Source organism: Bubalus bubalis, chromosome 15, assembly GCF_019923935.1.
Source record: "Bubalus bubalis isolate 160015118507 breed Murrah chromosome 15, NDDB_SH_1, whole genome shotgun sequence".
NCBI classification, from domain to species: domain Eukaryota; kingdom Metazoa; phylum Chordata; class Mammalia; order Artiodactyla; family Bovidae; genus Bubalus; species Bubalus bubalis.
The window spans coordinates 78,387,938-78,411,198 of NC_059171.1; the positions used below are offsets into that span (position 1 = coordinate 78,387,938).

The 23,261-nt window shown below is 55.8% G+C and overlaps 1 protein-coding gene across 1 annotated transcript in view; it reads right to left on the minus strand.

Annotated features, from left to right (window-relative positions):
- The window catches only part of KCNK9 (potassium two pore domain channel subfamily K member 9), a 107,970-nt gene extending 85,708 nt beyond the window's left edge, over positions 1-22,262 (minus strand). Inside the window, exon 1 of the mRNA XM_006041120.4 lies at positions 21,596-22,262. Within this exon, the coding sequence (XP_006041182.3) occupies positions 21,596-21,878 (283 nt within the window). The 5' untranslated portion in view covers positions 21,879-22,262. The remainder of the gene's footprint in view (positions 1-21,595) is intronic.
- Between the last annotated feature and the right edge of the window lie 999 nt (positions 22,263-23,261).

The following is a 23,261-nucleotide window of genomic DNA, read 5'->3' on the forward strand; positions in this document are numbered from 1 at the left end:
GACTAAACAACAACGGAGGACTAACCTGAGCCTAGGTGGGAGGCAGGAGACACGGCCCACGGTGTGAAGAAGAAAGGATGCTGGCAGAGGCGGGCAGGGTCATGGGGGGAGGTCCACTTATCTCAGAAGTTTGGACTTGACCCAGCAGACTTCCCAGAGGCCCTGAGGGCTTGGGGGCTGGGACAGGGCTGCAGGCTTGTCCTGTGGGGGGTGGGGGGGTGGTGGAAGCTCACCCCACATCACAGGGAATGTTGGGTTGACTGCTCCCTTGGCTGGAAGGTATTAAAGTTCCAGAGGCTTCTCTGGTGAGGCCAGTGGTAGGTCAATCCTACATCATGGGATGGGGCACTGGCCACCTGCAGTGGACGTCTGGACCCAGCACCCTACTTAGAGAGGTCGGGCCATGGACCAGTGCACAGAGCGATGCTGCAGAGAATTTTTATTTAACTGACTGGCAGCCTGCGTGGCCCACAGTCAGAACTGCACTTGGGGCTCAGGAGAGCGAGTGACCTGGAAGAGAGGCGCAGCCCCGGGTGGATGATGGAAGGCCCCCTTCCTTCCTAGGCCTGTTCCTACGAAAGCTCCAGCCCCAAGGGAACCAAACCAGAACCTGCAGGCACCCTGGGATCTGCAGGAAAAAGGGCAGGGTCCTCAGAGCAAGCCAGGTGGCCAAGGGGCACAGGGAGTATAGCCCACTTGCAGCGCAAGGGGGGGCTGCCTGCCCCCACAGCTGCACTGCCCACCACTTCTTGCAGACACCGGCTATTCAGATTCGCGGGCTGTGGCTTTCCAAGGATTTGCTTGTCTGAAAGAGTTGGAGAATATTCTCGAACAATTAAATATAGCCCCCATGGAAGCTGTTCCATTTCCATGCCTATATTCATTCAACCAACACTCTCCAAAGGTCTGCCAGGTGCCAGACGCTGGTGGACAAATGTCTCAGTCTCTGCTGGGAAGGCTGGGGGCAGGGGAGGAAGTCGGGCGTGGGGGGAGCTGAGCACGATACGGAGAGACGGGGGCTGAGCTGGTGGGGGTCTGGAGCTACAGGATAATAGGGGGCTGACCAGCCAGAGAGGAGGGGTCTTCAGTGGTTAGGGGCTCTGGCTACATGGCACAGGGTGCCTGTGGAATGAGGCCAAGAGGCAGATGAGCGCTCAGACTCCAAGGGCCGCTGTGAGCAGTGCCTGGATGCCGTAGGCAGCTGGGAGCCATCGACGGCTTCGGAGCAGCAGAGTGACTCGATCTGATCTGATGGCCCACGGCCAGCTTGACGCACATCAGCACAGACCTTGAGCCATCTCAGAAATGCACGCGCTGGGACAAGGCCGAGTGGGTAACGTGGGCCCAGAGCACGGTTGCATAACGCCCCGTGGCCCCCCGCCAGCCCTTTAAAAACAAATGCTTAGGTCATTCCCAGAGGAAGCCAAGAATGAGAGAGGGCTCCTCCGTGTGCCCAGAAAGGACCGAAGCTGAGCTGGAAAACAAAACCTGAAGGAAAAAACCCAGAACATTTCTGATGGCTGGGTCTCCTGGCTGTGGGAGCAGGTGGGACTTCAGCCAGGGGGCATCGCGGCCTGGGGAAGGGGGCAGGACATGGTCCTGGCGGATGGCCAATGTCCACTTGATAGGCAGAAGCGAGGAACAGGCACCACAGCACTGAACACCCCACCTTGTAAGGGTCACCACTGGGCCCAGGAGGAAGGGGTTGAGGAGACGAGGGCACTGGCTCGCCAGCAGTTGCCCTGCCGGTGGGTGGGGAGCAGGTGTCTGGGGCACCAGGCTTGAGAAGGCGGCGGCCAGGGACAGGAACACTACCTCGGCCAGCAGCTCCCTCTGCTCACCACCCTCCCCCCATCTCTGCCCCTCCCACCGCAGGAGGTGCTCCCCCGCTGACAGCATGCCCATCTTCTCCTCCCCTCCCTTGACGGGGACCCTATCTCTTGGGACACCCTGAGACGCCAAGTAAAGCAGCCAGTGGCCTGTGTCTTCAGCAGTAGGTCCAGGGGTTTCCACCGGGGACCTCAGAGCCAACCTCGCCTGCGGGATCACTTCCCACTTGGGAGATACAGCCCAGGCAGGGAAGGGAAACCTGCCCAAGGGGCTGGAGCTGACTACAAGGTCCTGGGTCACACCCCAGGACATGTGTTAGCTGACCCTGGCCAAGGGCTCGGAGGCCATACGGGCAGAATCTGCAAGGCCCTGAAACAGGCTGTTGGGAGGTCCCTTTCACTCCAGGAGTCCAGGCTCCAAGCCCCTACACCTCTCGGGAGGTGTGAAATGGGGCAGGCAGCCACACCCCCTTCTCCATCATCCTCCAAGGACTGGGCTAAGGGTGGCCACGTCACCCACCCCTGGCCCATGAGGGAGAAGCAGCAGTTGCTGGGTCGGGCTTCCAGGAAAGTTTGTTCAAAGAGCAATCTCAGCTGGCATAGCCCATCCTGCTTCTTCCTGCCTGGAACACAGATGTGATCAGCATAAGTGACGACACATAAAGAAGATGAAGCAAGAAAATCAAAGGAACCAGGACCCTAGATGACCCTGGACAGAGTCCCGCAGAGCTCAACACCGTCACTCCCTGGACGTTCCACCCAGAAGTTCTTTGGGAACTCCACGTCCTCCGGTTACCCTCCGGGTCAGCCACACCTCAACAGAGCCCTCGCTGATGGCCCTGATGCCAACAATGGACTTGGTGAGCCCTCAGTGAGGGCGTGAGAGCAAATTCTTGTGCAATTTAGTGCCAAACACTCTACAACAGGAGCTTTAGCATTTGATGTCTTTTCTTTTTTGTTCTTTACCCTAGGAAACTCCAAGTAAACTTGATGTTCTATCCTGGCCATCCTATACATGAATCACACACACACACAGAGTCCACAGTCTTGGACCTTTGTACCTCATTTCTGGGCATTTTGTTACAAGCCATATTAAAATCTTCCTAGAAGAAAAAGGGTAAAGTTAAGCTAAAAATATGAACAGACACACACACATAGACATATATATATATACACATATATATATATACACACACACACATACACACACGCCTACATTTATATATATAACAAATGCTAATAAAAGAAAGCAGGCACAGAAATAATATCAGGAAAAAAAAGAACCCAAGGCAAAAATATCAAACACAATTTTAAAAAGCTTGTTATATAAAGGCAAGCTTATCTCCACACCCAGAAGAAATAATAAACACGAACCTTTATGCATCTAACCACATAGCTTCAAAATACATGAAACTAAAATGCAAAGAAGTGACAAGCCACGGCTACAGTGACAAGGCACTGAAAAAGACACTGACATGTCTCCCTAATAACAATGATAATCAGATGATTATAAGCCAAGGACACAAGCGGAAATGTCTCTAAAGCCAAGCAGCTGAGGCAAATTAGTGAGGTGACCTTATGTGACGATGATGGGGACTGCGGTGAACTGGATGGACAGAGCACACATTCCATGAAAGGCATAAGAATTAACAAAATAATGATCATTTCAAAGAGTATATATGCTTAATACAACATGTGTGCAGGTTGATTTAGGCCATAATCACTACCAATAACCCTTGAAAGGTTTTGAACAACATAATAAAGCTTGATTTAACAGACTTACAAAGAACTTCATGCCCAAAAAAGAGATGTGTTCTTTTCAAATATACATGAAACTACAAAAAAGCAATCATTGAGCTACAAAGAAAATGTCTAATAAATCTTAGAATATAGAAATTAGGCTTTAGCAATGTGCCTGAGATAGTGAACACTCAATAAATGTTTGGAATGAAATAGCTAACAATTTTTTCAACTTGTGGGTTATTTTATTATTATTATTTTAATTATTATTATTATTACTACTACTACTTCTACCATTATCCTCATTTTATAGATGAGAAAAGCCCAAGGTCACAGTTAGTAAATGACCAAGGAAGAACCATACCCAGGAGATCTGGCTCCAAAGCTCATGCTTGTAACCACTATGCTAACTCTATGTGTGCACAATATTAAAACACATACTTCAGATAATTCTTGGATTCAAGAAAAAACTAATTTGCAAATTGTTTATAAATAAGTGATAATGAGAGACCTATGGGATGCAGCCAAAGCGGTAAGCAGAGGAACATGTATAGCCTTTGATACGTTTATTTAAGAAACACAAAGACTAGTAACTGTCAGGGTGTGAAGGGAAGAAAAGAAAAATAAAACTAAAGAATGTAAAATTAACAGTTAATAAATGCAAAAGCAAAAATCAATAAGATAGATAACCTAACTGTAATATAATAAAACCAAGAGCTCTTTTTTTTTTTTTTCTGAAAGATCGATATATGTTGGCAACTAATTTAAAATATTTTCAAGCATCATGAGGGCCAAAGGAACCTTGTGAGCAGGCCAGAGCCTGCATGGGAGCCAAGTGTTTCATACTCTTCTACTCAGCCATCTGCCTCAGCCATCACCTGGAAGTGGGGCTGAGGGACTGGACTGTGATGAGACTTCCACTTCTACTTTACGTTTTGCTCAATACTTGAAATTTTTCAGTATAAAAATTCTCAAATACAGACTAAGGTAAAGGTTTAAATTATACCCACCCCCAAACACAAACAATAAAACTTCAATAACTAACAACCTTATTTCACCTACACCTTCACCCACTTCCCCTGCGAATTCAGAAAATTTTGAGGCAAATCTCAGACACTTCATCTGATCGCTAAATATTTCAGTATATATCTCTAAAAGATAGGAACTCATTTATTAATATTATATATTGTTGTTCAGTCACTAAGCTGTGTCTGAGTCTTTTGCAAGCCCATGGATGGTAGCCCTCCAGGCTCCTCTGTGTGTGGAATTTCCCAGGCAAGAATACTGGAATGGGTTGCCATTTCCTTCTCCAGCGGATCTCCCTGACCCAGGGATCAAACCTGCATCTCTTGCATTGGCAGGTGATTCTTTACCACTGAGCCACCTGGGAAGCCCCATATTACATATAACCATACTAAAATAATCACACCAACAACGTAACATTAATATGTATGTGCTTAATTACAGAAGTAACACATGCTACCTGTTTTAAAAAAAAAACAGTTAAGAGAGAAGTTTAAAAGAAGTTCAGTAGACCTCATACATTTCAAAACATGCTGCAGGATCACCCACAAATGATCCTTGTACAAATGGGGACACTGAGGCTGAGACCAGGGCAAGGGTTTACCTGTCATCCCCCAGCCAGTAAGATGTGGAGCACGGATTTGAGCTCAGAACTCTTGGTGACACACCCCAGGCTGGGTCCACTCTACCATGGCAGCCTTTTAACCTGACTTATAACCAGGTTCTGAAAATAACGATAGAATACTTAGCACAGTGGGGCAACAAAACCTCCTCAGCCATTAAGGATACACGCCATAAGATATATCACATCTTACACGTGATGGGGCAGAGAACTAACATCTGTGCAGGAAACTCTGCGTGGTAAGCCTGGGTAGGTACTTTCATTTCCATCTTCTCTTTCAAGGCTCCCGGCAGCCCTAGGCTATGGGCTGAATTTGTCATTGTCGTTCAGTCACTCAGTCATGTCTGACTCTTCGCAACTCCGTGGACTGCGGCATGCCAGGCTTCCCTGTCCCTTCACCCTCTCCTGGAGTTTGCTCAGACTCATGTCCCCTGAATTGTATCTCCTCAAATTCATATGTTGAAGTCCTAAGCCCTCATCTCAGAATGGGACCAAATTCGGAGATGGGGTCTTTAAAGCCGTATTACAGTGGTGCTAGAGGTAAAGAACCCGCCTGACAACGCACAAGACGTAAGAGTCAAGGGTTCAATCCCCGGATCAGGAAGATCCCCTGGAGGAGGGCAGGCAACCCACTCCAGTATTCTTGCCTGGAGAATCCCACGGACAGAGGAGCCTGGTGGGCTACAGTCCAAAGGGTTGCAAAGAGTCAGACGTGACTGAAGCGACCTAGCACGCATGCTCATGTTAACATGAGGTCACCAGAGTGGCAGAGCAGTCCACCGTGACTGGTGTCTCTTTCGGCTGTGGTGGGTCTTCGTCGCTGCACGCAGGCTTCCTCTAGCTGCGGCGAGTGGGGGCTCCTCTTCATTGCGGTGCCCGGGCTTCTCATTGCAGTGCCTTCTCCTGTTGCAGAGCACAGGCTCTAGGTGCATGGACTTCAGTAACTGCAACACAAGGGCTCAGCAGCTGCAGCTCACAGGCTCTAGAGCACTTTCTTCGTAGTTATGCTGCATGGGCTTAGTTGCTTTGCCACAACTGTGGGATCTTCCCAGATCAGGGATCAAACTGGTGTCCCTTGCAGATTCTTCACCGCCGAACCACCAGGGAAGCCCCTGGTGTCTTTATAAGAAGAGGAGATTAGGACACAGACACCCACAGAGGTATGACCATGTGGGTGTCATGGAGAAGAGGGCCCTCTCTAAGCCCAGGAGAGAGCCTCCGAAGAAACCAATCATGTCAACACCTTGATCTCGGACTTCTGGTCTCCAGAATTGCAAAAAAAAAAAAAAAAAGAAAGGTCTGTTGCTTAAGCTACTCAGTCTAGGGTACTCTGCTACAGTGCAGCCTGAGCTTCACTGAGAGTAGAGGTGCACTGTGCGCTTCACTGATGAGAGAACAGCACTTGCCTTACAGTGCTGAAATGGGCTTGAACCCAGATGAGAGTCCAAAGCTATGTTCCCCTCACCGCACCAGGCAGCTAGGCGTGCGGGCGAACAGGGCTCAGCAAAGGTGAGGACAGACGTGGTCAGCCAGGAGGGTGAGCAGACCACGCCCTTGCCTCGGCCCCACCGTGGGTAGGCACACCTCCAGCCCTTCGGCTCTGGACTGTGTCACCTGACTTGCTTCCGACGACAGGATGTGGCCGAAATGACAGCACGGTAGCAGGGGCAGGGCATGAGACAGCTCACTTGCTTTCGTGGCCCTCATGCCCCTCTGCCATTACCGAGATGATAGCACACAGTGTCTTGGGATGGAGCTGCCCCATCAGCTCGCAGACCAGCAGTGAGAAAAAGCTGCCCAGCAGAGCTCTCGGGGGCAGCCAAGCCCAGCTGACCCACAGCCTTTGAGTGATAAGAAACAGTAGCTGTTTTAAACCTCTAGGTCTGTGGGTGATTTGCTACATGCCACTACCTAACTGAGATAAAAAGTCAAAAGAAGCAGCATATAACCAAACAGATACAAGCACAGACTCTAAAGTCAGACAGCTGCTGCTATGTTGCTTGAGCCGTGTCCGACTCTGTGCGACCCCATAGACGGCAGCCCACCAGGCTTCCCGTCCCTGGGATTCTCCAGGCAAGAACACTGGAGTGGGTTGCCATTTCCTTCTCCAATGCATGAAAGTGAAAAGTGAAAGTGAAGTCGCTCAGTCATGTCCAACTCTAGCGACCCCATGGACTGCAGCCCACCAGGCTCCTCCGTCCATGGGATTTTCTAGGCAAGAGAGCTGGAGTGGGGTACCATTGCCTTCTCTGAAAGTCAGACTGCCTGGGTGTAACTCCTGGCTTAGCTACTGTTCTGCTGCGTGACCTTGGGCAAGTTGCTTAACCTCTCTGATCTTCCGTATCATCCGTAAAACGGAATGCATGAAAATATCCATCTGATAGGGTTGTGGAGAGCATGAAGTTAACTGAGATGGTGTCTAAAGAAAAACAAAACTCGCTGAGTGATAGCTCTACTGTTGCGACTAGGAACTGGAGGTTAAGCCTGTCCTGGGCCTCTGGTCAGTATGACTGAGACAAGAGATGAGAGACCTTGTGTTTTCTTTTAACATCCATCCCACATCTGCCTTTCCCTATTAACTTAGTGAGACTGTGAGGTCCCTGTCACTGGAATATCAAGCAATGATCCACCCTCAAAAGGTAGGACCAGATGCAACAATCACTGAGGCAAGTAAACAGTGGTATCAAGAAGAGAATGTTGGGCTTGAGGGCAGATCTGGGGTTTTGAGTCCCAAGCTCCACGTATGACCTTGGGAAGCCATTTGACGTCTCTGGTCTCATGCTACAGAATTGTTACTTGGATGAAAGGTAGAAGTGGATGGGACTTTGCCTTGTAGACTAGTAACACCAAGACAAGCTATATCCACAGGGTCATCACAGAAATGTTACTCCAGGCATATTGATGGAAAACCCTCCACCTCTGAAGTTCTGTCTCACCGGCTTAGGGCGGGCGGGCATGCTGACACCATCCATGCTACACCAACCGCATGGCTGATGGGTCACACATAGCTCTCTTCCCCGGTGGGGCTGCCTCTCAGCCCAGAGTTCCAGTGACCAAGTCAATTGGCTGCATCAGGTCATCATCAAGCAAAACCTCCTACCCTGGGAGCCAGGCCAAAGCTCACTGGCTCCCTTCTCTCTGCCTGCTTCTGGGGTGTCCGGAAGATTGTGGGTTCTGGGTGTCAACTGAACCCATGGACCCCACTGGACCAGCTGAGTCCACAGCTGTGGACACCAGCCTTCCAACCCCACATGACCTGGTTCAGGCCACACAAAGATTACTCGTAAAATGTTCTAAAATAGTAAGAACATCAAAAAAAAAAAAAAAAAAGTCTTCAATATTGCTGAGGGTTGCTGCAATTGCAGTGAGACCAAAAGCCCTGCTCCACATGCTGTTGTGTTGATAGGAAAACACACACCACCACCAGGTGCTTCTGCCCTCTACCCTAGGAATCCTGCCACGACAGCAAAGCCTTAAGTGGGGAAATAACCCAGCAGAATCTACACATACACACACACACACACACACACACACACACACACACACACACACAGATGTTCAATAATTGCAAAAAAAAAAAAAGGAAAGACGGATACATTTGTTGTTGTTCAGTTGCTAAGTCATGTCTGGGTTTTTGCGACCCCATGGACATCATTTCCTTCAGTTTGGTCAAATTCATGTCCATTGAGTCAGTGATGCCATCCAATCATCTCGTCTGCTGCCACCCCCTTCTCCTCTTGCCCTCCATCTTTCCCCATACACATTAAAACATAAATATAGAAGTAATTAAATAGATGATCATACATTCCTTTAGTGGATATGGAGCTATGAAAATAGATTTTCTTTAAGACTGCAGAAATACAAGGTAATGTTTGATGTGTTTGATGTAAACTTAAAGAGAAAAGGACTCTGAAATGCCAGGCATATGCCATAGACACCATGGGAGAATACGAATACCTATCTCTACTCCTTCACCTTCAGAACCCATTCAGTTTGAAAAGCAACATGCCATATCTTCCCAGACTCCCTTGCAGCTAGGGTTGGCCATGAGACACACTCCTGGCTAATGCTGCTACTGCTGCTGCTAAGTCACTTCAGTCATGTCCGACTCTGTGCGGATAGACATAGGATAGACTCTGTGCCCATAGACAGCAGCCCACCAGGCTCCCCCATCCCTGGGATTCTCCAGGCAAGAACACTGGGGTGGGTTGCCATTTCCTTCTCCAATGCATGAAAGTGAAAAGTGAAAGTGAAGTCGCTCAGTCGTGTCCGACTCTTCGCGACCCCATGGACTGCAGCCTACCAGGCTCCTCCATCCATGGGATTTTCCAGGCAAGAGTACTGGAGTGGGGTGCCACTGCTTTCTCCGTCCTGGCTAATGAGATGTAGGTAAAAGTCCTTGGGTGGGCCATCCAGGAAATCTGTTTAGAAAGGAGCAGATTCGGTTGGCACACATCTTTGTCTTTTGTTCTCTTTTTTCCTGCCAGGAAAGGATGCTGGAGGTGATGCCGGAGGTGGAGCAGCCATCTTAGAGCCATGAGGCACCAGCCTAAGCACTAAAGCCAAGATAGCTGGCTGAGCAGAAAGACAGAAGGAGTCTGGGTCTCTGAAGGCATCATGGAGCTATCTGTCAGCCCGACTACCTGCCCCAGACTCCTTCATTGCTGTTTGGTCCAGTCACTGCAGGCTAGGTTCTCTGCTACAGGCAGCTGAACACAGTCTCTGAGAGATTCATCCTGATGAAATGACAGAAACAGTGGGCATACATTTCAGTTCAGTTCAGTTCAGTCGCTCAGTCGTGTGCGACTCTGCGACCCCATGAATCGAAGCACACCAGGCCTCCCTGTCCATCACCAACTCCCGGAGTTCACTCAGACTCACATCCATCGAGTCAGTGATGCCATCCAGCCATCTCATCCTCTATCGTCCCCTTCTCCTCCTGCCCCCAATCCCTCCCAGCATCAGAGTCAACTCTTTGCATCAGGTGACCAAAGTACTGGAGTTTCAGCTTTAGCATCATTCCTTCCAAAGAAATCCCGGGCCGATCTCCTTCAGAATGGACTGGTTGGATCTCCTTGCAGTCCAAGGGACTGTCAAGAGTCTTCTCCAACACCACAGTTCAAAAGCATCAATTCTTCGGCGCTCAGCCTTCTTCACAGTCCAACTCTCACATCCATACATGACCACAGGAAAAACCATAGCCTTGACTAGACGGACCTTTGTTGGCAAAGTAATGTCTCTGCTTTTGAATATGCTATCTAGGTTGGTCATAACTTTCCTTCCAAGGAGTAAGCTTCTTTTAATTTCATGGCTGCAATCACCATCTGCAGTGATTTTGGAGCCCAAAAAAATAAAGTCTGACACTGTTTCCACTGTTTCCCCATCTATTTCCCATGAAGTGATGGGACCGGATGCCATGATCTTCGTTTTCTGAATGTTGAGCTTTAAGCCAACTTTTTCACTCTCCACTTTCATTTTCATCAGGAGGCTTTCTAGTTCCTCTTCACTTTCTGCCATAAGGGTGGTGTCATCTGCATATCTGAGGTTATTGATATTTCATACATTTGGGCAAAGATAAAAGTGTGAACATGAAAAGCTAAAGCCATTCCCACATACAACCATAGGACCATAGGGGAATGATGGGGAACTTCCCCCCCTTTATGAAACCATCTTTGCACGGCTCACTACTTCTCCTTTTCAGCCATATGAGAGCTACTTTATGAACCAACACACACTGACATCCACTGAGCTCACTGGTGTTTGAATCCCTCTGGCCTAAACACTTGCTCCAAATAGACCAAATAGATGCCCCTCAGCACTTGGGGTGGGGTCAAAGAAGTCACTGTCTCCCCCAAAACGGTGCTCACACTGGGAAACCTCTCATGACAACTGGACTCAGTGGGAACATCCCCCACAGCCTGGGTCAGGCCCTTTCCTGGGGCCCAGATGAGACCTGTGGTCAGAGCCCAGCCAGTCCAGCCCTTCATCGCCAGTGGTCACTTCCCACCAGAGTTCGAGAGAGAAAAGGTCCCGACGTTGCACACGTGAGGAACGAGGGGCATGGGGCTGCCTCCAGACTTACTGGGGCCTCGCAGCTAGGCTGTAGCAGAATCCATGCCCGCTACGACACAACAACGCTGCCGAGAGAGCTTCTGCCTCAGGAGAGGGGAGGCCGAGTGTCCTCCTGTGGCTTTCCCCAACGCCTCTCATCCCCTCCCCCTGAGTGACTCACCCCAGGGGCACCTGAGCTCCCATCTCCCCTCCACACAGGACTGTGCCTGAGAGTCACCTCCCTCCAAAGACCCCCGCGCACCCCGGGCGGTTGTGTGGCTTCCTCCGGGCAGAAAGGAGGGAGCAGGCAGACGGAAAGAACCCACGGCCCAGGCACGCAATGCGCACGCGCCACATCACTCGGCCCCTCCCACCACGTGCTGTGGAGGCAGCTTTTTCTCCCTGTCCGCAGAAGTCAGCAGGGCAGGGGACACTGTGCACTTTGGAGGTCACGTGGCAATGTCTAGAGACGTTTTTATCTGTCATTGCTGGGTGGGGGAGGGGAGTTGCCACTGGCAACCAGAGGACGGAGACCAGGGGAGCTGCTCAGTGTCCTAAAACGCACAGGACAGCCCCCACTGCAAAGAGGCGGAAGCGGAAGTGAAGTCGCTCAGTCGAGTCCCACTCTTTGCGACACCATGGACTGTAGCCCACCAGGCGCCTCCGTCCATGGGATTTTCCAGGCAAGAATACTGGGGGGGGTTGCCATTCCCTTCTCCAGGGAATCTTCCCAACCCAAGGATCGAACCCGGGTCACCTGCACTGCAGGCAGACGCTTTTACCACCTGAGCCACCAGGGAAGTCGCAGAGGCATCCAGCCCCAAACGTCCGTGGTGGGAGGGGGGAACTGTGCCCCTGCCCAAGGTCACAGGGGACCAGAGCCGGGGCCCCGCGCACAGCCTGTGCTCTTCACGGCATTCACAGCGGCATCCTCATCATGGGTCACGAGCAGTCACGGTCTCCTACCCACGGAAGCAGGGACACTGCCGGTGGGCCCCGGGAAGTACCTAAAGGAACCCCAAGAGCCAACAGGCAGATCCCCACCAAGCTCCGCTGTGCCGAAGACCACAGCACAAAGGTGTGGGGTGGGGGGGACAGCAAGGAGGCAGGCATGGGTCCACAAATGACTCTGGGGGCCCGGGCTCCAGGGAGCAGCCCCGCTCTCAGCCTGGACACCCCAGGGCTGCGGCGCCCATAGCAGCTGCCAGCGCCAGTCTCTGCCCCTCATCCCCCGGCAGGCCTCACCTGCCCCTAAGACTCACTGCACCCCAGACGCCTGCCCCCTCGCACACCTCTACAAGTGGCCGACGGGGACCAAAGACCCCACTGCACATGGTTCACACACTAACGTCTAGTCCCGGGCAGTCAGTCATCAAGCACCCGGTAAGTACATCCCCGGGGCTCAGGACACCGGGATAAGAGCCCTGACCCCAGCCCTCTAGCGTCTTTCGTGTGCAGAGACCCAGCACAGCAGAGACCCAGCACAGCAACGGGGCCCGCTGTCACCTCCCGACAGTGTCAGGGGACAGGTTCAAGGGTGTTCCCAGAGCCCTGTGAGTGCACAGGCCAGCTGGGCGGGGGGACCAGCACGGGCAGGGTCTGAGATGGGAGTGGCCTGCCAGGGGTGTCCAGGGAGGGGTGGAGGGGGGAGGCTGGAAGGGCAGGGAGCATGCGCCAGGGTGGAGGGCTGGGTGCCATGACAACGCGGTGCAGAGGGCAGACACCTGTGCCCCTCGCCCCGGGCAAAGGCCAGTGATGCTGGCCTCTAGGAGGCCTCTGGCCTCCTGCCCTGCATGTCTGGCAGGGCCATGACGGCCCAAGGTTATTTCGCAGGTGGGTGTCTCTCCCTGCCAGGTGCCTGGCAGACTCACATGGGCCTGTCACTGCTGGTGGCCTTGGGGGCTGAGATCACACATTCAAGCTATCAGAGCAAGGTGCTCCCCATCGGCGAGATGGGTCTCCAAACTGCCATCTTCCCTAAAACTGACAGCTGAGGTTCAAGAAGCTGGGCCTGTGTCCTGCACGTGTCCAGGGGCCCCAGGGCCCAGCCATGCAGGAAGAGGGCCCCTAAGCACTCACTTCAAAGTCCCCCCCCAGCTCTCAGAACCAGGCGTGAACCTCATCCCCAGCAGGTGCCCTGAGGAGGGCCCCGGAGAGCCCGAGACCAGTGGGCACCCAGCCCTGCCCTGGGCACTCAGGTGTCCACTGGGGAGGTTGCAGCACACACACAGACCGGGGTGCCCTGCGGGAAAAATGGTGGGGCTGGCTCTGACCCGAGAGGTTGGGGGTGCAGAGGGGTCAGTCGCAGTGGAATTTGGTGGCGTGGACTTCAGAAGGGCCACTGCGGCTGCAGGGTGGAGGAGGGTGGCCTCCCAGGAAGTCACATTTTCCCAACAAGCCTGGGGTGAGAAGACCTACGGCCCAGGCTGGGACCCCATGACTCAGAAGCCCCCAGCCTGGCCTCCCCCCCACCATGGGAGCCTCCTTCTGCTGCAGGCCAGGTTTCCTATCTCCAGGGGTGTTCTCTAATGCAGCATGGACACGGGGCAGCACCCACAAGGGCCAGGGCGACGGGAACCCTCAGGGGCGCGGCGGCCCCCAGAGAGTGGGCAGGGAGCCGGGCTGGGAGGCTCTGATGACGACACTTCCAGCGTGGTTCCCTTCCTGTCCCGAAACAGTCTTGGGAATTTGGAGATGGTCCCAGGGCCCCTGAGCTGGTGCGGCGCAGGGAGGCGGGAGGCACCTGCCAGCCTCCATCATCACAGCAGAGCCTGGGGCCGCGAGAGGAGGCCTCTCACCGCACATTCTGGTGTGTTCTCTGATGCTCGAGACACACAGCCACCAAGCTCTGCATCCCCATCTCACGGATGAGGAAGCAGGTTAAAGAGGTGTGCCCAGGATCGGGCCTCCAGGACAGGCTGACGTGAGCTGCCCTGCCCGAGGCTGGGGGACCCCGTGATCTGCCGGCCCCTCAAGTCTCTCTGCACTCAGGCTCTGGAGGCAAGCTGCATCGTGACCCACACCTCCAGATGGAAGATCGAGGCCAGAGGTCGGGCCTGGCCCTGGGCCCCTCTGCTCTCCACATGCCAGGCCCAGCACGCCCCTTGCCACACCGAGTGCACCTGCACACCCACCAGCCTGCCACTGCCCACAGCTCACCCACCTCCAGGTCTGGCCCCCTCATTCACCACATTGCCACCACCCAGGGACCCTCCCAGGGCTGGGGACGCAGCAAGGGTGAGGGCAGGTCAGGACAAGCCCACTGCACAGGGCGGGCCCCATCTTTAAGCAGCTGTTCCCCAGCCAGGCCCCCTCCTTGCTCAGGACCAAGACTCCAGGAAGGAGCTTGGCTGGGAAGGTGCTCGAGCCAACAGAGGGTCACCAGCTGGGGACACTGGTGCCCCCAGGCCTGGGGGGCAGACATCTCATGGTGTCCTGACAAGCTGGGCCAGTGCACTCAGAGCTCCGGAATTTTCTCATCTTCCCCTGCTGCAATTTCTTTCCATCAATCATCTCTATTTCTCTGGGTCCACAGCACATAATTGTTTTCTGCTCTGAGATCAATGTCAGGGTCTGGGTTCACCCCAGTTCAAGACAGTGACTACAGGAGAGTTCTCTTGGAGCAGACGACAGACGTTTGAGTGGGCCGAAAGCTCAGAACTCATTGGTGCAGGGAGGCGGCTACCCAGAAAAGCTGGCATACTGAGCGGTAGCATTAACAGAAGTATAGTGCTAGACCAGGGGAGGTGATTCTCTGCTCTCGCTGCATGATCAGACCTGACTTGGAGAGCACATGTTCATGCCAAAACTGCTCAGGGGAGAGGGGCCAAGCTTATGAAGGCATTATTGAAAGAAATTCAGGGGCCCTGGGACCAGCTCCAAAATCCCAAGACTGTTTCAGGACAGGAAGGGAACCAAGCTCTACTCAGCCCTTCTGCCGGAGAACTGGTAAACCACAGGGTGGGCGCCTTCAGTTTGAAAGGGAGACCTTTCTACAAGCAGAGGTCTCAGAGTGAGGGCAGGCAGGAGAAGGGAACTCTGAACATAATCCCTTAAGGAAGTGAATGCCATACCCCCCCCCCCCCAGCCCCTGCCCATGGGTGGCAAGGAGGAGGATGTCCACCAGGTGGAGGAGAAGACCCTCAACCAAGCTTTCACATCCCAGACCCCGCTGCCCATGGACTCCCTCAAGTGCCCACTGCCTCTGCTTCTGCAACCTAGGGGCCTGGCTCCCTAATCTCAGTATTCCACTCGTTTCCTCCTGTGCTTTCCCTGGTCCTCTAGCACAGCTGGTGTGACTCAGAGCACAGGTCAGCTGCCCAGGGCTGGCTGCCTGTCCATCCTGGCTCCCTGTGCCCATCACACTCTGGACCACGCCACATGCCTCCTGCTCCAGACCCACCACACTCTGGGTGCTGAGTTCTCTCTCCTCTTCTTGCTCTGGACCCCCAAGTTCCAGTTTCTAAATAGAGACCTTCTGGTCCCTCCTCAAGTGACCACCATGGAGACTGGCCAGTCCTTTGAGAGAAAGCCAGTCCTCGACATGTAAACTGCTTTTCCCTATGGAGGGAATAACCTCCACATTCATCAAGGCACACACACTTCATCACATGTGAAGTGATGAGCTCCCTGTCATGAGAAGCATTCAAGAAAAGGCTGGCTGATGATGCCGCATTCAGGGGGCTGACAATGTTCTGTCTCTTCAGCTCAGTCCTGGTTGCATGGCAGGGTTTGTTTACAGGGATCACTGAGCAATACATTTGTGATAGGTGTGCTTTTTCATACAAATGTCTTAAAATTTTTCAAATTAAAAGTGACTGAGATCTGCCGATCATCTGATGGGAAGATGAGGCTGGAACAACCTGAAGATCCCCTGCCATAGAGGCATTAACACTCACTGAGCCTGCTGGGGTGCCATGCACCTCCCCCCTCACAGCGGCCGCCACCCAACTCTGCACATGGGAGGAATTAGGCACCATCCCACCGATAGAGGAAAGCGTGAACCATGAACAGAGCTGAGTGAGTGCTCTGAGCAATGAGGAGTGAGTGAACAAGTAAGCGAACGACAGCACAGAGGAAAGGATGGATGCACACGTGGGTGTGTGGGGTGTGACACACGGGTGCAGGGAGGACGTCGGGGACGGGCAGAGACAGGTGTGAACACAGGTGCGTGGGGATGGGCAGGTGCAGGTGTGAACACAGGTGCATAGGGACAGGCAGGTGCAGGTGTGAACACAGGTGCGTGAGGACGGGCAGGGACAGGTGTGAACACAGGTGTGTGGGGACGGGCAGGTGCAGGTGTGAACACAGGTGCATGGGGACAGGCAGGGCAGGTGTGAACACAGGTGCGGCGAGGTCTTGGCGAGGGAGGGCATGAGGTGGGCAGGCGGAGATGTGGACGCAGGTCCACAGGGGCGGATATGTACATGGAAGCCTGGTTGACCTCCTGCCCCAACTTTCCCAGGCTTAACTAGTGAAAGCCCAGGCTGATGAAGACAACAGGTGTCCAAACACGGGGTCTCACGCTGTACCTGCCATCTCGAAGCCCTCAGCGTGGTGGTGTTTCTTACACCTCAGGAGAGCCATCTCTGTCTCAGGTTGCCCCGAGTCAGGGAACCCACCCCTCTGCCTCCCCCAGGACATGTACAGACAGGCCGCGTTTGCTGAAGGGCCAGGGCCACATGGCGCAAGGCCAGGTCCAGGCAGCCCTGGGAGGCAGAGCTCAGCACAGCCTGTCATGTGGCTGCACCCAGCCCGCTGCCACACAGAAGGTCACGAGGAGACCCCAGCCCTCCCCTCCAGCCCACCGTGTGTGGGTGGCCAGGCCTCCACCTGAGTCTGGCTGAGCAGGATTGCTGGAGGCAAAGGGAGAAGCAGAAAGACACAGATGGAACATTCCACAGGCCCATCCCTGGCTCCTGGTGGAATCTGTACTTGGAGCTGGCAGTGAGGGGATCCTGACTAGGAGTTCTGGGCCCTCTGCCCCAGTGCACACTGCCTCCTCTGGGCCTCAGTTTGCTCATCTGTAAAGTGGGGCAATGCTCCCTCCTACCTCAGGGGTGATGTGTGTGGAAGCTGTGTACTCAGGGGTCCTGCTCCCATCCAGGGTCCTCCTGGAGGTGCCCACTCCGTGTGAGGCTCTACATGGGCCCCAGCGTGCCGGGAAAGACACACTTCCCCCGGGGGCAGAATAAATGGCATCAACAATGCTAGAGCTGGAGGAGGTGCTGAGGGCAGCGGCAGTGAGGGGTGGAGAGGAAGCCAAGTGTCCTGGAGGACGAAGGCCAGCGGAGACTCACCAACCCAGGTTGCCCGCTAGCGGCACGGGAAGGGTTAAGTGAGTTCAGCTGTCCCTGCGTTTCCCGCTGGACGGTACCCAACTGTGTGGGTTTCCAGCCCCACTCCTGCCTCAAGGCCAGACCTTATCTTATCATCTTAGACGGTCCCAGAGCCTCAGAGGCAACACAGGCCAGGCAGGGGCAGCGCAGCGAGGCTGTAAACCATGGACAGAACACCGCACCAGGAGCGCCAGAGGATGACGCGGGAAACACTTCCCACTTGGTGAGAACTCTGTTCAAGGTCCTGTGTGTGAGTGAGGAAAGGGGATGTCCCACCACATTCTCAGGGGACCTCGAGCAGGGACAGTGTCCCACTCCCCACCAGAGACCCGCTCCCTGAGCCGATCACCTTGGTTCCTGCAGCAGCCACCCCGCCTTTAGCTAGGGGGACCCCCGCACCACGTGTCAGTCTCCCCTCCTCCAAACAGCAGCAAAAACATAAACCCACGTCCTCCACTCCCTCCTTCCCCTGTGAGGACCAGTTTTTAAATCGTCCTCTTAGATCCTCCAAATGAGATCAGAATTCTAAGCACAGTTTCTTCCTTAATGATCCCGAAGGTGGTAACAGCTTAGAACACAGATGTGAAGAGTCTGAAGAGAAGTGTCGAGATTCCCGTTGCTGTCAGGTGTAGTAGCTGAGTAGGGGACATAATTTTGGCCTCCAGTGCCTCCGTAGGAAAAGCACAAGTTTGTTGGGGCTCCTTCCCCACCCGGGCCTTAGCCCCAGCAGAGCAACTCAGCCCAGGCACCCTACAGCCCTGCCAGGCCGAGTCCCACCGCTCCTCCCGACAGCCCAGGAAGTGGGGTGGGAGGGCGTCCAACCCTCCTGCGAACCAGACAGGCACGGCAGGGTGTGCAGAAGGATTTTCATCTTGACGTGATGGAGAGTTCCAAAGGCCTAGGACTTGCCAAATTTAGAGCCAACAACATGATCTACTGGGCAGTAGCCACAAGTGGCACAGACCTCAGAAGAGCAAGCGGGGACGGACCGCACCCAGACCTGGATCAACGACGGAGGCAAGTCTGCCCTCTCAAAGCCAGTGTGACCTGTGCTCGTCCCTCCTCGGGACAAAGCTGGCTGAGTCTGGGCCTCCCGGGACAGCAGGAGCTGTGGTCGGCGTGAGAGCCCAACAAAGCCTCTTACGAAGACGGCGGCCACGGATCCAAGGCAAAGTGGTCATTATACGTGTTCTTAAAATCCATTTCACCGAGGGCGCTAATAAGTGCATCCATCCGGGAAGCAGGGTTCATTAGCAGAGCGGGTGCGGGCGGCGCCTGCCCCACCTCAGAGGCTGGAACTAGAAGTTGGAGCACACAGGCTCAAGAAACCGCTCAAGGTGAGATGAAAAAGAATCCTGCGAAGACGCACCTGACTCATCAACATCACCATCCGATAGGAGATGGCTCCTCAGAGGGCCTGGCTTGGGGCTGGGTTTTGTTCTAGGCCTAGGAGAACCTTAATTTACATTTATATTAAAAAAAAAAAAAAGAAAACAAACAGAATTAACTAGAAAGGTGCTTGGTTTCCTGCAAATGCGAGCTCTTCAGAGCTAAACAGCTTCTTAGGGGAGAATCTGAGGCTGATGTCGAAATTCCTGGATTCTCACCTACTAACTGCAGACAGCACTGGACCAGGTGGCTGCACTGGCCACTGGCCCTTCATAGTCACCCTGGTAGGTGTTCCCAGTCACAGTCCTCCTACAGGTGGGGGTAACTGAGGCTAGGAGTCAGGAACCAGCCCACCCGACGTGCGCCATGGTCTTCCAGGTCTGACCGGCCTCAGGTTCCAAGCCTGGTCAGTGGGCTCCAGCTTTGGCATCTTTCCACAGCAGGGAAACGCTGTTAGGACAGTCTTGTCTTCCTAACCTTACACATATATTCCAACCTTTCTTGCTGGAAAATCAGTTGGAAATTCAACAAAAGAACTGAGAAAACGTCACCCAGTCATCAGCGGCCCCTTCTCCTGGGCTGACTGGAATCCCACCTGCGCCTCTGGCTAAGATCCACTCGGCCACCCTGTCTCGACTCTTTCTCTTTGGAGCCCAAACTGTTAGAAGCACATGTCCAGAACCACCAATCAGAATCAATCAGTGCAATCGACAAGAACCTGATCAGGTAAATGGACCATCTCTGGGTTTGATTTGTAACTCCAACCACCATCTCACCAAGGCTGCAATTCAATTCTCAGGACCAGCCCAAGCGAGGTATCCTGGGCTCATGTCACTCCTGGAGGCCGGTATGCTCGCAGGTTTTATCTGTTTTGAGTCTACATCACCCAAGGCCCTTCCTGGAATGAGGAGTTCTTCCCCTCCCCCGGGGCAGTGGGTTGGTGGGGGGGGGGGGGCACATTCCCACAAGCAGGCCCCTGACCCACAAGATTGCCACCCTGCACATGTGTGTCTTGGCCACAGCTCACGCTGAAAGTTTAAAGACAGAAACGCTGGCTGGCTGGCCCTTTCGGGAGCTGGAAGCACAGGGTGGGAAAGGAAGGACTTTTCTGTGTTTTGGCCACAGGGCCAAGGGCGTGTGGCAAGAGGGAGCAAAGCTGGTTCTGCTGACGACAGAAGGACGGTTTCCTTCTGAAAACATAGAAACCTACACCAATGAATTAAACATTTCAAACAAGATGACTCTCTACAAAGTCTTTTCAACCAAGAAGGAAAGACAAGCCGTCCTGTGCTGGCGCTTCCTGTTGCATATGGCACTGAGAAATACTGTTTTTGCAGCATGCAGAGCTTTCCAGAGAAAGGAAAATATCAAGGGAAGGAAAAATCAGAGAAAGAGGTCCAGAGAAGTCAGGCAGGAGGGATGATGAGAGGCTGGGGAGAGAGGAGGCCTTTGCTCAGGGCGCAGGGGCACAAATAAGCAGAGGGGGGCAAAAGAGCGATGGCCGTGAGCCAACGCGGTGGCCCCGACAGGCCCAAGGGGGTGGCCGTGGAGAGGCTGGAAGCCGTGCTGGGACAAGTTGCAAACCAGAGACGCCACCCTACCTCCTGCCTCCATGGGGAAGGGTCCCCACCTCCACTGGGCTACAGGGACCTGCTCCTTCCCCCACCTCTCAAGTGTGATAGACACAGTTCTCCAAACACCTAGGCCTCGGTGGGGGTCCTGCCCTAGGAACCCCCCAGAGACTGCTTGGTGGGCAGTGCCTTTGGGCTCAGGACCCACAGGATGTACCAACTGGACTCTCTCCCTGAACCGGGCCAGAACTTCCCCAGCTTCTCAGCAGTAAGCACACTTGCCTCACCCACCCTCACAGCCCAGGGGTGGACTGGTCCTGTCCCCACCCCAGCCCCCCTCCTCCTGGAGCCTTTCAGAGGGCTGTCACAGCCCCCTAGTCTCCCCCCAACCCCCCGCCCCCCACATCACCAAACAGCAAACTCTCTCCTGCCAGGGGCCTGGCACACCCGGGCTCCAGCCCTGGAAGAAGAGGAGCCAGGAGGGAGGAAAGCTAAGATGTGGGCTCGGAGAAGGCTGGCGAGGGTCAGCGCCTCCCACGCTCCAAGAGCAGTGCCCGGGCCATCTGAGTCGGTCTCCGCGCCGCGAGTGCCAAGCCAGCCCTCTCCAACTCCGGGAGAGGTAGTAAGTGTAAGGCTTGGAGCCCCGCGCAGCCCAGCCCGCGCCGGGGCGGTGGGTGGGTGGGTGTCTGCTACGGGATTATTCTTAGCGCTCCACTCTCTTCGCAAAAGTGGCGCCTCCGCCCTCTAGGCTCGGCACGCTCGCTCCGGGCTCGCACGCCCGGTCCAGACACCGGCGCGGAGGAGAGCCCCGGGTGGCGTCCGCGAGGGGTGAGGCCGGCGAGGAGGCGCAGGAGAGGCGGGGGGCTCCCGGAGAGGAGGGGGCGCTGCGGGAAGGGCCCCCCTCCTCGCGCCGGCGACAGGCGGCGTTTAACCCTCGGCGCCCCGCACCCAGCCCTGCGCTGCGCGCTCAGCCGCCTCCCCGGACTCCTCCCGGGACGCGGGGAGCCGGGCGGCGGCGCGCCCAGCTCTTACCTATGGTGGTGATGACCGTGATGGCAAAGTAGAAGGAGCCGGCGAATTTCCACTGGACGCCGGCGCGGTGTGGCTCCGACTGCAGGATCACCAGCTCCAGCTGCCGGTAGTCCTCGCTGCTGATGTTGTACTTGCCCTTGATCCGGATCTCCTCGGCTTTGAGTTTCTCCTCCTCGCGCATCTCGTGGTCCGACTCGAGGGCGTCGAAGACGGCGGCGCCCACCAGCAGGTAGGTGAAGGTGCAGACGATGAGGGACAGAGTCCGCACGTTCTGCCTCTTCATGGCCGCCAGCAAGGAGCCGGCGCGGGGGGCATGTCCCGCAGGCTCGCAGCCGCGCGCGTCCCACTGCAGCGCCCGGCGGCCGCCGCCGCCGCCTCCTCCGCCGCCGCCGCCGCCGCCTCCAAGTTGTAAGCGGCGGCGGCAGCAGCAGCAGCAGCAGCAGCAGCGGGGAGGCGGGGGGCGGGGAGGCTGGGGGGGCCCCCCTCCGCCGGGGCCGCCACAGCCGCTGCCACCGCGAGGCGGCTGGCGGGGCAGGGGCGGCGCGGGCCCGGGCTCCGGCGAGAAGGCGGACAGGCACAGGAGGCTGCTGGAGCGCCGGGGCCAGGAGTCCGGGAGCCCCGACACCCTGCGCCAGACCCGGCCAAAACAGCCCGCCCCACTGCGCAGGGCCATGCACGGCGGCCCCGCCGGGCACCGCGAGGGCCTCGCTGCCCTCCGCACCCCGCCCCCCGCTCCCGCCGGAAAAGCAGGGGCGGGAGCGGGAGCCGGAGCGCGGCCGCCGCGGCCCGCGCCCCTCCGGGTCCGGCTCCGGGGAGGCGGCGCCCAGCTAGGAGCCCGCAGGTTTGCGCGCGCCCCGCGGGACCTCCTTCCCCCTTTAGCCCTCCGCGCCCCCCTTCGAAGGGGGGTGAAAAAGTTTGCGAAGTGGCTGCGTCTCCGGAGTCCCCAGCAATCCGGGAAGGGGCCGAGCAGGTGCAGCGGGCGGGGCGGCCGGCTGCCCGGAGGTCCGAGCGCCCTGAGTCCACCCGAGCGCCCCGGGACGCGGCGGGGTCCCCGCCAGGCGTCGGCCGTTCCGCGAAGTTTGCTGGGCTCAGCCCCCGAGGCGCGGGAGCGGGGCGCGGCCCCCGGGCGGCAGGGCCCGCGGCGGAGCGGCCTCGGGGGCGGCCGGGGGACGGCGCGGCGGCGGTCGGCCAGTCCGCTCCTCCGGGGGCGGCGGGCGCGGCGGCGGCGGTGGCGGGAGGGGTCCCGCGGGCCTCGCGGAGATGCGGGGTGGGCGCGGGCGCATGAGCCGCGCCGGGGTCGGGGCCCTCCGGCGTCCGGGGAGGCGGCCGCAGCGCTGGTCTGCCTGGAGCGCTGCGTGCGTGCGCGCCGGAGGGAGCCCGAGTGTGTGTGCGTGTGTCTGTGCGTATGTGTGCCCGTGTGAGTGAGTGTGTGTATGCGCGCGCGGGCGCGCGTGTGTATGTGTGTGTGTGTGTGTGTGTGTGTGTGTGCGCGCGCGCGCGCGCGCGCGCGTGGCAGCCCGGCTCCGGCGGGAGGGCCACGGGGGGCGGGGGCCGGACTACGCTGAGGCCCGGCCTCCCTTCCTCCTTCCCCCCTCCCGCAGCCTCTTGGGTGCGCCACCTCCCGCCTGGTCCCCAGCCAGCTGGCGAGGCAGCCGCGGCGGCGGCT